Consider the following 14287-nt stretch of genomic DNA (forward strand, 5'->3'; position numbering starts at 1 on the left):
AGAGGAAGAAAAAGGGAGTGGTTCTTGATGAGGAGAGAAGTCATGGAGTGGGAGATGAGTAAGTGGATGAATGAATGGTTTTCGTGGAGAATCTATTTTTTTTTTGGGTGTGAGTTTTTTTTTGTGTGGTGTTTCTTCGTTGTTTGGTAGTTCAGTGTGTCTTCCTTCCTATCGTTATATATTTGTAGTCTATAGATAAAACGAGGTCGCATTTACTTCCCTTTTTTCTAAGTAGTATCATACCATACTGTTATTCCTATTAACATTAATTAGATAGTTTATTTAGAATATGTATATGCACCAAGTCCTCACAAATGAGATCTGCCGAATTTGTCCCATGCTTGGACAAGCTTCACCAAACCGAAAATGGCAATGGCTGCAATTCCTCCGGCTTGAACACCGTTTAAAATCCTATGCTGTCTTTCCTCTATTTCAAGAGCCTTGGAATATGGAATGTCATCTCTGAAGGAAATCATAGGGTATAATGGAAGCCAAGTGAAAAATACTCCATTGGCATATCTTCCCAAAGTGTAGTCAATCTTTTTCCTTAACAAGAACCATGGACTAGTGACCTTTGATGACATCTCATTGAAGTTATCCATGGCCAATTTGCAAATTGCATTCAAATCCTTCTTTCTTGCATCGGTGTAAGTTTTAAAAGATTTCGTAATATCCCCATTGTTCTTGTCTATCAGTTCCATTAAAACTCTGACATCTTCAAAACCACAATTCATACCTTGGCCATAGAATGGTACCATCGAGTGAGCGGCATCTCCAATAAGAATAGCCCTGCCGTTAGGCGTATGATATGGATATACGTCAACTTGCATTAAAGCTCCTCTAGGGTGGTTTTCAAAGACGCTAGACAATCTTTCCTCGCCCATAAGCTTATATGCATCTGGGAAGTTGGCTTTGAAGAAAGCAAGCCATTCTTCTGTTGACTTTATAGCTTCGATTACAGACCAAGGACTAAAGAAAGTGGAAGTAAACGAACCATCTTTATTTGCCAAGGCAATCAACATAAAATTGTGTCTTGGCCATATATGGAGATGATTAGCATCAATGGCAAACTTACTCTCTGCCTTGGGATCATCATTTGGAGGAATGTAAAGCTCCAAATATTGCATATCAACATAGTTCTGTGAAAAGTTCATTCTTACAAACTTTTGCATCTGGTACCTGAATTGTGAGAAAGCCCCATCAGCACCTACAAGATAGTCAAACTCGAAGGTTTTTGGTTCTGAATGAGGAAGGGAGGTGTCTATGAATGTCATTGATGGGATTTCCAGGTCCTCCTCCAAATGAGCCAATTTAATCAACTTATGGTTAAAAAGAAGCTTTATGTCCGAGTGTCTGATCTCATCTAATAAGCAATCGTTCAAGAATGATCTATCAACTGAATTGATACATTCTCCAAACAAACCATACAACTGAGATTCTTGTTTCGTTCCTGTTACATCGTGGATCATTCTACCTTTCATAGGAGTGATATGCTCCAAGATCCGGTCGGCCATCTCTTCATCCACATACTTAAGAGCCCTGATACCTCTGCTACTCACAGCCAAATTGATAGAACGCAAGTTGTTCAGGCTCGGGTCGGTTTTTGGGTCCAGTCTGAGCTCGAAGAGCGTCACTGAATAGCCCTTGGCGGCGAACGCCAAAGCTGCCAAACAACCCACCAACCCTGCACCAACAATTCCTACACCTTGGTGTCTATTGGTAGAGGATTCTACAGTTTCTAGAACAGTCATGGTTAACAACTAATTTGGCACTATCTTTTTGGATTTCCTCGGGAGAAAAACTTGAATGGAGAATTCCAAACAAACGAACAACTGTTGTTGGACCTTCTGTCACTTTATATACCACTATAGCAAAACTAGAAAGCAACATCCGTCATGGTCAGTCGATCCACTTTTGCTAAACGACTTATACAGTCACGTGAGGCTCCGCTCCCACTAAATATTTTTGATGATATAGAAATGAAGTGGGGCACGACCTTCTGATTTGATTGCGAAACTCGCTTGCGAGGTGGTGGTAGTGGAGTGGTGGAGTAGATCGGGGAAGGAGAGAGCAAACATTTGAGAGAGTGTTGATGGGAAGACGTGGAGAAGTAGGCGACGTTTAGATGGTGTCATTTTTCCGATTGACGTTTATTTATTTATATTTTATTTATTTTATTTTTGTATTTAATTTTGTATTTAATTTTGTATTTAATTTTGTTTTTATAGTAACTATAATTTTGCGGCTAAAAAGAATGTGTATGAATTTGTGTCTCATTAGAGAGAGCTGGAGAGAGCTGGAGAGATTGTAGTGGCTGACAACAGTGGAGCATTTTTGTCAGCTGTGCTGTACTATCTTGTCGATTATTTGCAGATGCTGTAAATATATATTTACGCTACTCATTTGAAGGGCTTAAAGATATATTTATGCTACTCGTTTGAAGGGCTCTAAATATATATTTATGCTACTCGTTTGAAGGGCTTAAAGATATACTATACTACTTTTTCGAGAAGCTATAAAGTTAAATTATGTTTATTAATGATATCATTACCGTCTTACGATGGCTATACAACAATAGCTATACATCAATGTAAAACCGGACTGCTGACTTGACTTGAAGGTGCCAATTTTGCCAATTTGGCCTTCTTGGTTTCAACATTCTTCTTCAAGACCTCAATTTGAGCCTCGAGTTCGGCATTTCTGGCCGAAAATTCCTTGTTGGCCTTTGTAGTGTTCTTAACATTCTCCTTCATCGTTAAATGTTCGTATTTCTCTTGAAGATCGTCTCTGATCTGAAGTAAACGATCTTTCTCCGCTTGTGCCTTCTCAAGATCAACGGTATAAGACTCACTTTGTCCTAAGATTTCACCATGCGTTATTCTCAAGTTCTCTAATTGTCTATTCAATTCATTGATTTTGATCAATAAGTCATCGTTTACTTCTTTCAAATTCATTAACTCGTTATTATTGTTATTCAAAGAATTGGCAGTCATCAAGTGGTATTCGTTTTCGTATTTGATGATATTAGGGCTGATCAGAAGAATGTCCCTGATTTCCCACTCTAATCCATTAAAGAATTCTGCCGAATACAAGAATCCGTTCAATTCATCTCCTTCGATCTGCAAAATCTTCTCTTGGTTACTAGTAAAAGCCCAAATGAGCAATCTGAGAATAAAATCAAAGCCCTCAAATACCACAAAATCCAATACCACAGCGAGCTTTTCACTGTCAATCTCATTGGTAAGGAAACCCAGAAGTGTCTTCTTGTACAAATTTTGCAAGTTGATGCCTTGAACGGAAATGTGTTTGAAAACTTCTTCTTGTTGGTCTTCCAATGAACGATTGATCTTGTAAAATAATTCGTCTTTGATGAGAAGAGTGTAGAGTTTATTTATCTTGAGCATGACATAGAGAATCTCCTCATTCGTTAAATTAGGAATATTCTCTACTATTTTGCTGATTGATATGATAAAATTGTTAGGGTGCAAATGGCTTTCATCAGCTGACCCGTTGGAGACATCATTACCTACCGAATCATTTTCCATCTTAATGCCCACCGCCTTCTCATTTGTGTAAAAGTTGAATACTCTTATTATGTCCTTTAGACGTGCATCTACTGGCAAACTTTCTATTAGTCCCTCTTGCTCCTTATTGACGTCAGAATATCTCGCCTTAGTCACCAAGCTCTCGTAGCTCTCCTTGTGATGAATTTTATATCTTATTTGAAGCGTTTTGAGATATACCAAAGCTCTTAAATTCTCGGTAATTCCTGAAGCCAAATGTGTTTCCAATTCATCTATGCGCTTGTCTCTTATAAACTGGTTACTATAATCCTTAATCACACCAGCCCAGTATTGCAGTTCTTCAGTGGGCTCCAATTTCTCTAATTCTGCTGCTAATCGGGTTTTCAAGTTCTCCGTGCCAACGTTATTAACCGAAAACAAGTCCGATATCTCGTTCATTTGGGGTGACGAGTAGAGCTGGACTTGTCTGATCACGGAAATCACCGAAAGTGAGTCCGAATACCCATAGCTTATAGTGTTGTTAGGAAGCGGGACGCCGCTATAGTGACCGCCTGAGTTAGAATTAACATAAACGCTGTCTTTAGGCGGAACCTCAGGAGCTAGTGGAACTACCCGTTCAGATACAGTAGTGGTTTCGTTTCTTGGCGGCAAAGCTGGTGGTGGTCCCGACATTCTGTTCACAAAACTGCAGTCCTGATGTTACCAATTACTATTTACCAATCTTACAATGGAAAAGTTCAAAACTTATATAACAAAGAACAATTCAATACTACTGATATCTCTTACTGACTATTGTGAATACGAAAAGACACTGTCTTGTAAACGGAGTTATATACACGTATTAGATTCTGGCGTTCGCGACTTGTGTGTGGTAGCGCTATAATGGACCCTGAATGGATAAGATTGGATGGAGGAGGAGTTGTAGGAAGAGGATATGCTGGAGGAGGAGGAGGAGGAGGAGAGGAGATTATGTTGTAGGAGGAGGAAAAGCTTGGAGGAAGGAGGGGGGTATGCTCTAAGAGGAAGTGGATGATATGTTGTATGATATGTCGTAGGAGAAGATATGTTGTAGGGTAAGATATGTTGTAGGAGGAGGATATTTTGAGGAGGAGGAAGAAGAGGATTTGAGAAGAGTTGTAGGGATTATATACTTCCATGAAAAGTAGATTAATTTTAGACAAAAGTAGATGGAAAAAGCTATTGAATAACCATGAGAAAAAAAATCGTCGTATTATCCTTATATCAAAAGGCAATTCACTTAAATCTACAAGACAATTTCTCATTAAAGGTTATATTCTATGCATAATATCGTAAATGCTGATGTCTAATTGAGTTTTCTTCTCTTGAGGGCACTGTCAGCGATCACAGTTTCCAGCTCGGGATGCGTTAGGTCGATTTTGACAACTTTGTTATCGTCCTCTATGTTATCATTTATAATCTCCGGGGTGTCAGAAGAGTTCTGTGAAACCTCTACAGGTTCTCCTATGTTGCCTCCCTTTGAGCTCACTCCTTTGTCCTTCGGAAGCTCCCATATTTTGTCAGGTGTTGTATTAATCGTCTCAGCAGAAGAAGAGTCCTTTAGGAGTACCATTTCTGTTTCCATGTCTGATTTGGGATTGGTTATTGTCTTGTCTACTGAATTATTCACTTCTTCTTTCCTTGGTTGTCCTTCTTCTCTCCTTGGTTGTCCTTCTTCCTTCCGTGGTTGTCTTACCTTAGATTGATTGAACCTCAAGTACACCTTTTCATTGTGCACTGCATTGGAGCTATTTTTAATTTCACCACCATCCTTCTCCAATATCCTCTGTATCTCATCTGGTTCTCTATGAGTGAGTTTGAGTTTAAGATTGATAGGCTTGGGAGAGGCCCAGTTTCCTGGCTTATTGGTTTCATTTCGATTTGCTTTCTCTGACACCTTGTGCAATGGCGACGAGGTCGCTGCTTGAATTCTTCCTCCGTCTTGTGAAGTATCTGACAGGCTAGAATTACTTTCGTTTATCGGCAAATTCTGTGGTGTAGAGGGCCCTGCAGAGCGAATGTTCAATTGTGAAACACTTTCATTGATCTCATCTGAATCATAGGCCTTCATAGAGTCGTTGGCAGTGATATTCTCACTTGACTGAAATTTATGAGGGATCGGTGATCCCATATTGGAAGTGAAACTATGCTCTATTCGGAATTCTTGATTTCTTGGCCTATTCAAATCAGATCCATGCTCGTCATTTTCTTGAAGTTGATCCAAGAATACGCGGATACAAATTGGTGCCTTGGGATCCTGTTCTTTCAACCCTTTTACATTAGTGATGAATGCATCCACAATGTCCTTCTGATCCTCGCTTAATTCCTTATTCTTCTTATCGAATTTTTGATTCAAAATTTCCACGACAAAATCTTCAAATTCGTCAACATTAAAGCGTTGGCTTAAAGATTCGTTTGTCAATATCCTCAATGGATTATGCGCATGATTGGAATTTTCCTTTTGAAACTGTGCTTTAGGATCGAGAGTTGAATATTGAGTCTCGTCGTTCTTGGAGCTCACAATATCTCCATTACGGGCACTTCTCTCATCTCTAGCTTCTTTCTGTGAATCAAACTCTATAACCTCCAAATCATCATCGGATACATTGTGCTCGTTCTCTTCAGTAGAGGCGGCAGAGCCATCTTTTACTTTGTCATTGTGTAATTCTAATAGAAGTTTAATCAAGCTCTTTCTCATAATGTTCCTCTCCTCTGCGATAAACATACTTCTAGCTAGATGTGGCAGGTATGCACCTCTCCACATTTTTTCACATAGAGGGATGTTACTGAGATACTTCCTTACGTTGTAGATTACGTGAATACCACAATCGTTGAAGTTATTCTGCTTCGGTACTCTAGCAGTTAGAACATGAATTTGTGCTCTTGCAATTGTGAAGCCATACTTTTCGATACAGTATTCCTTAATAAACTCTTTCAAAGGGGTTTTAATGTTCTCATGTGGTTGTCCTAAAGAGTCAAAAACAAATATCTCAGCATGATAATTGCGTAACTTCAGAAGCGCATTCACTACTTCCACGTCGTCGGTCAGAATACCACTAGTCAGAGATTCCGGATTTTGGTCGTTCTCTTGGCTATTGGGGACTTGAAGTTGCAGCTTGTACTTTTTTTCAATCAATTTGAGCCGTAACAATTCTGGCAAGCCGCGTATTATGCAACAATACCAATGAGCGTTCTCGTTAATTGGAATGATGATATAAGGCAACTTCATTAAATCTAATTTGGTAAGCCAACGTTTGATGTTGTTGTAGTAGTTCGGTGTGTCTTGAGTTGAGGATCGGGACATTAATTTCGTGAAAAAGAATGAGTTGAAAGCATGTATCTGGTCTTCCCTTAGCACATGGTTCTTGTGGACAGCTTTATTTATCTCATACTGTATAAAGAAATCTATGATGGTATCATTGATCCAATCGTTATTATAGAGCGTCTTAAAGTCATTATATGTAATTGTGTACACCTTATTCTGAGAAAAAGAGTACTTCAAGTCTGGTGAGAATGAATGGGGCACTTCTCGTTGATTGGGAATAATTTCAGGTTTGTCCTCGCTTATTACAATGGGGTGAGTAGTAGTATCGAGCTTTTGGAATGAAAAGTCATCGTCATCTTTGGTTCTGGATCTAGTTAATCGCAGGTTTGGGCTGTAGAACTTAGAGGGACTTATCCTACTTAGCAAAGGTTCATGCTCGGATACTTCGAATGTATCATTAATAGTGGGAAGCTTCTTTAGTATCTCTTCCACATCTTGGGATTTTGTTCTCAATGAGTTATCAAATTTCCAAAGGCTGCTTTCCTTAAAAAAATCACGAATTTCTTCATCATCACCATTGTGAGATGCAACGATGTATCCTTTGCCATCTTGGAGGCAAAGAATAATGTACTTTTGAGGAAGCAATAAAGCTCGTAGCTGATCTGGCCTGACTATCAACTTTTCTTGTATAACGCCGTAATTAGAGATGAATATAAACCGCCCATTGGACGAAATATTGAATGCAAGTTCATGTGGTCCTAATGCTTGTCTTTTGCTACTTTCTTGTAGTGACTTGATAGGTATTGAGATGAGTGGAGGTTTATCCAAACCGTTTGGAGTTAAATCTATAATGTTCAGGAAGACATCCAACTTTTTAGGAGTGAAAAGGGGACCGTCATTGTCACGATTCTTTGTATTATTCTTTTCTGCACTTGAAGACCCAAGTATTCGGCCATTCTGTGAGTCCGAATGAGTGAACCTGTAGGCTGTGGGTTTCTTATTCCGTGGTGTTGTAGGAGTCGTTGGCTGAGATGCAGAAGGCGATCTTATTTTAGCGGAATTGTTCGTTATTGTTCCGAGTTTTGCTCTTAAATCGCTGGCTCTTTGCATGGACTGTTCTACGTGCAAAGAAGTGTTGCTGTCGTCTATTATGGCGATTCCGCCGCTTTGAGTTCTCTTATGTGATCCGTCTGTCAAGGTATTTAGCGGTTTCGGTCCACCACTAACTTTAGAGGACTTGGGCCGATGCACTAGGGACCGGAAGTCCTTGTTGTGGAAACTGGACGGCCGTTCGGAATTCATTGTGTCAATGAGTTCCTTCTCCCGTCCCTCTCAGTTCTAGATATCTTACCTATTACCTTATACTTCAGCCTATGACTAGCTGGTGTATAACTGATTTACATAGAACATCAAAAATTACCCTGCTTAAGAGTGCACTTGATAATGCGCACAAACAGAAAAAAGCGTGAGAAGAATGAGACTGAGAGAAGTGAGAGGAATGGAGGTTGAGATGTGGAGAGGAGGCAGGTAGGTAGGGAAAGAAGAGAAGGGAGGGATTATATGTAATGCTATGTAAATACTTTGTCAACAAAGACTTGGGAGTTTTGCAGTATTAATCTTTTTTTTTTTTAGTGTTTTGAGTGAGAGAAATGAATGGGCTTAGTTTATTATATTGGTAATATATTCCAGGGCTTTAGTGATATATTGTTGTGGCGCTACCATGCGTGTAATGTCTTGAAGATGGGATGTTATTTGGTGTATAATGCATCCCTGATCGGTATTTATGTTTAAAGGTGGTTGTGTGATTGTAAAGTGACCTGGGTGCTTCTTTCGGATTGAAATTAGGTTTATTTGGGGGTAATTTGTTTAAAATGTTTAAGACATTGAAGAGAACTAGTCTAATTATTAAAATTGTTCAAAATCTTGCCAATATCTTGAATTAAACCAGAACGGAGTTAAATCTACAAAACAGATGTTGTTGTACTAGAATGCCATCAAAGAATATTACCAGCAGTTTAGAGAAGTCCTGTCCCCATTTAGACACATCGAAAGTGTCAATTATAGTCAATCCATTTGGGTGCAAAATACTCATCAATGGGGGCCAGCTAAGGCTTGTCCAAGTCATATAATCTTCGTCACCTCGCTATCAAACCGCCGAGTTCATCTACTCAAGATTTTAAAGACTTTTAACTCACTTTTATCCTCATTGAAACAGTTAGTCAAATAGCCAAATAGCCAAATAGCCAAACTGCTGCCTTCTCATATTTCAGCACTAACCACCAAAAGGCTCAATGCGAGATCTCAGTATCATTTTTTCTGCAACTTAATATGATTTTGCATGGGCATACATACCATACAAGAACGTAACACTTACTCACCTTACAACCTCCAAATATTAATATATACCAACCTCTTTTTCAACTTCAACACTCAAGTAGCCACACAAATCACGTCTCAACTAACAAACATTTTTCAAAAAAGAAAAACCATAACTTCACCCCTTATTCATTTCCATAACCTCTACCATTAACAAACTCCCTCACATCGTCATACTGTATATTACCCACACAGTCCCATTTACTTCACACGACATGTATCACGTGATACAGCCCACATAGAATCGCTCGCCACCGACTTTGGCAATTACCATTCTCTTGATTTCAGTGAATAACATTAGACGCTATGTAACGGTGTGTTATGTTCATATAAGATAGAAGCATTTTCTATATTATCTTGATAGATTACACATCTAACCATCGTCAACCCCCATTAATTCAGCCACAATGGGTCAAGGGCCTTCAGGAATGCCGGGAGGCGACAACTTCAACAAGAAGAAAGATGACAAGAAGAAAGAGAAACCAAAATACGAACCACCAGTAGAATCGAAATTCGGTAAGAAACGTAGAAAGGGACCAGATACCGCCGTGAAATTGCCTTCAGTCTACCCAAATACTAGATGTAAGTTAAAGCTCTTGAAGTTGGAACGTATCAAGGATCACTTGTTGTTGGAGGAAGAATTCGTCACCAACCAAGAAGCCTTCCAACCAACAGAGGCTAAACAAGCCGAGGAAAGAGAGAAAGTGGACGAGTTAAGAGGTTATCCAATGTCCATTGGTACTTTGGAAGAAATCATTGATGATGACCACGCAATTGTCTCCTCTACTGCTGGATCTGAGTACTACGTGTCAATCATGTCTTTCGTCGATAAGGGCTTATTAGAGCCAGGATGTTCAGTCCTTTTACACCACAAAACCGTGTCGGTTGTAGGTGTTTTGGCAGATGACGCCGATCCAATGGTTTCAGTCATGAAATTAGACAAATCTCCAACAGAAAGTTATGCTGACATAGGTGGTTTGGAAGCCCAAATTCAAGAAATCAAAGAGGCCGTCGAATTGCCATTAACACATCCAGAATTGTACGAAGAAATGGGTATCAAACCACCTAAGGGTGTTATATTATACGGTGCTCCAGGTACCGGTAAAACATTATTGGCAAAGGCCGTGGCTAATCAGACGAGTGCAACATTCTTGAGAATTGTTGGATCCGAATTAATTCAGAAATACTTGGGTGACGGTCCAAGATTGTGTAGACAAATTTTCCAAATAGCGGCAGAGCATGCTCCATCGATTGTTTTCATTGATGAAATCGATGCCATTGGTACCAAGAGATACGAGTCCACCTCTGGTGGTGAAAGAGAAATCCAAAGAACTATGTTGGAATTATTGAATCAATTGGATGGTTTCGATGATAGAGGAGATATTAAGGTCATCATGGCTACTAACAAGATTGAGTCCTTGGACCCTGCTTTGATCAGACCGGGAAGAATTGACCGTAAGATTTTGTTTGAAAACCCAGACTCTAATACCAAGAAGAAGATTTTAACTATTCACACGTCCAAGATGAGTTTAGCAGACGACGTCAATTTGGAAGAATTAGTGACGTCGAAGGATGATTTATCTGGAGCTGACATCAAGGCTATCTGTACAGAAGCTGGTTTGTTGGCCTTAAGAGAGAGAAGAATGCAAGTTAAGGCTGACGATTTCAAGTCAGCTAAGGAGAGAGTGCTTAAGAACAAGGTGGAGGAGAATCTCGAAGGCTTGTACTTGTAGTTGTATATGAGATAGACACGAAATGCATGCATTGAATACTAAATCTGTGTTGTAGAATCGATTGTATTATATTTTACTACGCTTTTTATGTGAGCGCATTGCAGATCGAGACTATGGCACAATCACATATGGTAGAGTTCATAAAGAAACAGCCACTTTCCAATAAACAACAACAAAAAAATAGACCCTTTCCAAATGAATAACCACTATTCCAAAGGCATTCGTCTGTTCCCATTTCATATTTAACTCATAAACTGAAAAGCCTCATCCACTCAAATCCACATCCAGTCAAACACCTAACACAGCTAATAAAAATGAATGCAAAAGACGGTCGCATAGAAATTTTTTTAGTCGCAAACACCAGAAGATCTGAAAAATGAAGAGAGACAAGAGAGTCTTTCTCGAGTAGGTATTGGCAATAGTCATAATGATATAGCATATCTGTACTAGAGAGTATATATAGTATAGTAGGTAATTTGTCAATACATGGCTTGGCCAATTTTCAGTCTTCGAACAGGCTTTCTAGTTGGTATACGTGGTATACGACATCACACTAAGGTCAGAAGAGCAAAAGGGTTCCAAGTCAAAGACTTCAAGAATCTCCAAAGACACGAAAGTGGGTATGATCTCGTAGAAGAACTTACTCACGCATCGGTGGATACGTCTGAGTATACGTCTCTCAATGCGTTGCCAACTCTTCTTTACAGACAAAATTTTGAAAAGGAAGCCAAAACTCAAGAGTTTCAATTGGGTCCAAAACTGCCCATTTTCAAATCAGACACGGTATATCTAAGAATGTTCCAGGGCGAAACAGAAGTTTTACCTCGTATTGACTTGAAGAAGACAAACTTTCTAGAGATGATTACTAGTAGATATGACGAATTCAAAAACCATGTGGAATTTGTCCGTGGTGCCCATGGCATAGAAGTTCTTGGGAGGAGTCTTGTAAGGGAAATCATCTATGCCCATGCATTATACAACTATCGGAATCCCGGAGCTGCTTATACCAGCACAATTAAGAATATCACTCGGAAGTACAGCATACGATCTCATAGTCTATACTTTGACTGCAATACGACACTGTCACCAATGGCAGAGATGGAGAAGTTCTTCAATTTCACGAAGTACAGAGCGCTTTCAATATTGTATATATATTTAGGATTGAAATACTTGGAGGATCCCAAAGGAGCAGAGAGTATAATAAAGAAGCTCATTTCAGAATTTACTCCAAGTCCAACACCCAGAAAACTTCGTGGAAAGGGTCAGGGAACTGCTGATAAATTCGTGAATTCTTTCAGAGACAAGTTCATGGAATATTCAAAAGACGACAAAGAAGATCTACGAACAGTGAATTCTTCTATCATATTCAGACAAACATTCAGGCCCAAGTTGTTTCCCAATTCGGGTCGCTTGCCTCCAATCCCATTTTTATCAAATCCACTGCAGAGTAATATTCTTTTGAACATTGCCTTGATAAATCCGGGCTCGGGACTTTTATCTCAGAAAGCATTACGCAACAAACTCATAACGATCGACATCGGCAAGAAACTTGATAAACTTGGCGATCTAGTCCTCAGGAGGCTTATAATGGAATACATTTTCATAAACAGTACCAAAAGGGTTGGCCTCCTTCTGGACTATCATTTTCTAAATTCCAACGTAGTGTTCGGAAGATTGACGGAGGTATATTCCTTGCACAAGGGATTAGAGAATAAGGCTCATCAGGATGAATTCTTGGAAATACTCAAAAATTCAACCAACTTGAAGAAGCTATATGAACGAGTTGGTGATTTCTTCGAACGACTAGTAGCAGTTTTGTATATAGATAACCAAGACAGAGCCCGCAAATGGGTCTTTGACATTATGGATGTTGTTACAAGTACGATGGCGAAGGAAACAGATAACGGAAGGATCTACTTAGAGAAGGAGAAATTCGTTGACTTGGTGGAACAGCACGGATTTTATTACGACAGATCAGCGCATTTCAACTTTAAAGCAAGTCAAAGCACGAGCTAAGCCGATCCAAAGCTAGCCATAAAAAATTACGTCAATTTCACATTACATTATCCTACAACAACCTTTTGTCAAAAGCCATTATCGACTTGTCTGTGGTTAACCATTGTGATAGCTATCACTTCGTTAAATACATTTTCATTAGTGTGATCTATAAATATAATCCTTTTATATCCTCATAATATGGTCGTTTGTCGTAGGGACAAGTGATAATAGAAAACGCAAATGTTCTCATCTTACCTTACCTTATCCCTTAATCGTAAGTATGCAAGTAGAGGCTTATATCTTTGCCTTTTTCGTTTTTGAATTATCCACGGGTTCTGCTCCTTCATCCTTCCTCTTCTTATCTTCTCCTATTTCGATTTTATTCACCGTAAGCGACTCATCTATACCCGGCACCGATGGCAAATCTGGGAGCCCGACCTTAGTTGAAACTTTCATTCTCAATACAAGAGTATCCTTGAAATTCACCTTCTTTCGGCATAGGGGACATAAACCGGCTCCTCGTTTGCCTCTTACCTGGCCTCTAGCATGGGAGCTCGATATACTCTGTTGAATACACTCTAAACAGAAGATATGCCCGCAAGTCGTAGCAGCAGCATTAGTAACGTCGTCAAAGCATATCGGACACTGGACATCAGATAATTTCTTTGTAGTGTGATTCTGTGGAGTTTGCTGTGGATTATCGATGAGGTTCTGAGTTTGTTTGCGGAACTCTACGATCTCCAAGTCGTTATCGTCCACATCCTCTTCATCTGAAGATATATTTATGACGTATTCTGGTGTTTCCATGTGACGATAGCTTGTGTTGTTGTTGTCTAAATAGGTAAAGAGGACGCGGGTATAACTTTAAAATTCGTTACTAATCTATGGATTCATTGTAAAGATATTGATACTGATGTCCCAAATAGGAAAGTGCCTTCTTATATCTGTATACACACTATACAGTGGAAATTCCATTAGAGTTCCGGGTATAGTCAAGGGTAATCCAAGAACCCAAGAATCCAAGAGCTGCGGCTGGTTCCTGAAATATGTTTAAGCGTAAATGGGAGCTAAGATAGCGATTTAAACTGTTCTAACAAAGGAAGAGTGCAACACTAAACTGAGAATTTCAAGCTTATAGTGAGGCGATAGCACTTCCCTGACAAAGTAGATTTGCGACATTGACGCTATTGACACTACCGAAAACCCAAACTCACGCATGCCTGTGATTACGGTTGCAATCGGAGCAGATTTTCCCATTAAAACCCATAACCACGGTTAATGTGTAGTCCTGATAGTCTTACACCGGCCTAATTTGTCCATCTTAAGATGGCCATATACCTATTGGAACTTTCACCTAACCCTTTTGCTCATCA

General features: G+C 39.4%; 6 protein-coding genes across 6 annotated transcripts; 2 read left to right on the forward strand and 4 right to left on the reverse strand. All coding sequences in view use genetic code 12, as the record gives it.

Annotated features, from left to right (window-relative positions):
• Positions 1–109: 109 nt before the first annotated feature.
• BNA4 (kynurenine 3-monooxygenase) lies at positions 110–1906 on the reverse strand. Its single transcript, XM_064916022.1, has one exon. The coding sequence runs from the start codon at positions 1749–1751 to the stop codon at positions 309–311; it is 1443 nt and encodes a 480-aa protein (XP_064776723.1). The 5' UTR covers positions 1752–1906; the 3' UTR covers positions 110–308.
• A 602-nt stretch (positions 1907–2508) lies between these two features.
• RJT20DRAFT_123721 (uncharacterized protein) lies at positions 2509–4317 on the reverse strand. The gene has a single exon (XM_064916023.1). It carries the CDS (start codon positions 4194–4196, stop codon positions 2586–2588), a length of 1611 nt encoding a protein of 536 aa, XP_064776724.1. The 5' UTR covers positions 4197–4317; the 3' UTR covers positions 2509–2585.
• Positions 4318–4843: 526 nt separating this feature from the next.
• On the reverse strand, positions 4844–8227 carry ULP3 (SUMO protease). The gene has a single exon (XM_064921210.1). The coding sequence runs from the start codon at positions 8107–8109 to the stop codon at positions 4849–4851; it is 3261 nt and encodes a 1086-aa protein (XP_064776725.1). The 5' UTR covers positions 8110–8227; the 3' UTR covers positions 4844–4848.
• A 1278-nt stretch (positions 8228–9505) lies between these two features.
• On the forward strand, positions 9506–11317 carry RPT2 (proteasome regulatory particle base subunit). The gene has a single exon (XM_064916024.1). The coding sequence runs from the start codon at positions 9591–9593 to the stop codon at positions 10914–10916; it is 1326 nt and encodes a 441-aa protein (XP_064776726.1). The 5' UTR covers positions 9506–9590; the 3' UTR covers positions 10917–11317.
• RJT20DRAFT_123725 (uncharacterized protein) lies at positions 11318–13050 on the forward strand. The gene has a single exon (XM_064916025.1). It carries the CDS (start codon positions 11403–11405, stop codon positions 12930–12932), a length of 1530 nt encoding a protein of 509 aa, XP_064776727.1. The 5' UTR covers positions 11318–11402; the 3' UTR covers positions 12933–13050.
• Positions 13051–13070: 20 nt separating this feature from the next.
• On the reverse strand, positions 13071–13858 carry RJT20DRAFT_7905 (SUMO-targeted ubiquitin ligase complex subunit). Its single transcript, XM_064921212.1, has one exon. It carries the CDS (start codon positions 13719–13721, stop codon positions 13209–13211), a length of 513 nt encoding a protein of 170 aa, XP_064776728.1. The 5' UTR covers positions 13722–13858; the 3' UTR covers positions 13071–13208.
• Positions 13859–14287: the final 429 nt, after the last annotated feature.

This window comes from Scheffersomyces xylosifermentans (genome assembly GCF_036884685.1).
Source record: "Scheffersomyces xylosifermentans strain CBS 12540 chromosome Unknown RJT20scaffold_1, whole genome shotgun sequence".
Taxonomy (NCBI): Eukaryota; Fungi; Ascomycota; class Pichiomycetes; order Serinales; family Debaryomycetaceae; genus Scheffersomyces; species Scheffersomyces xylosifermentans.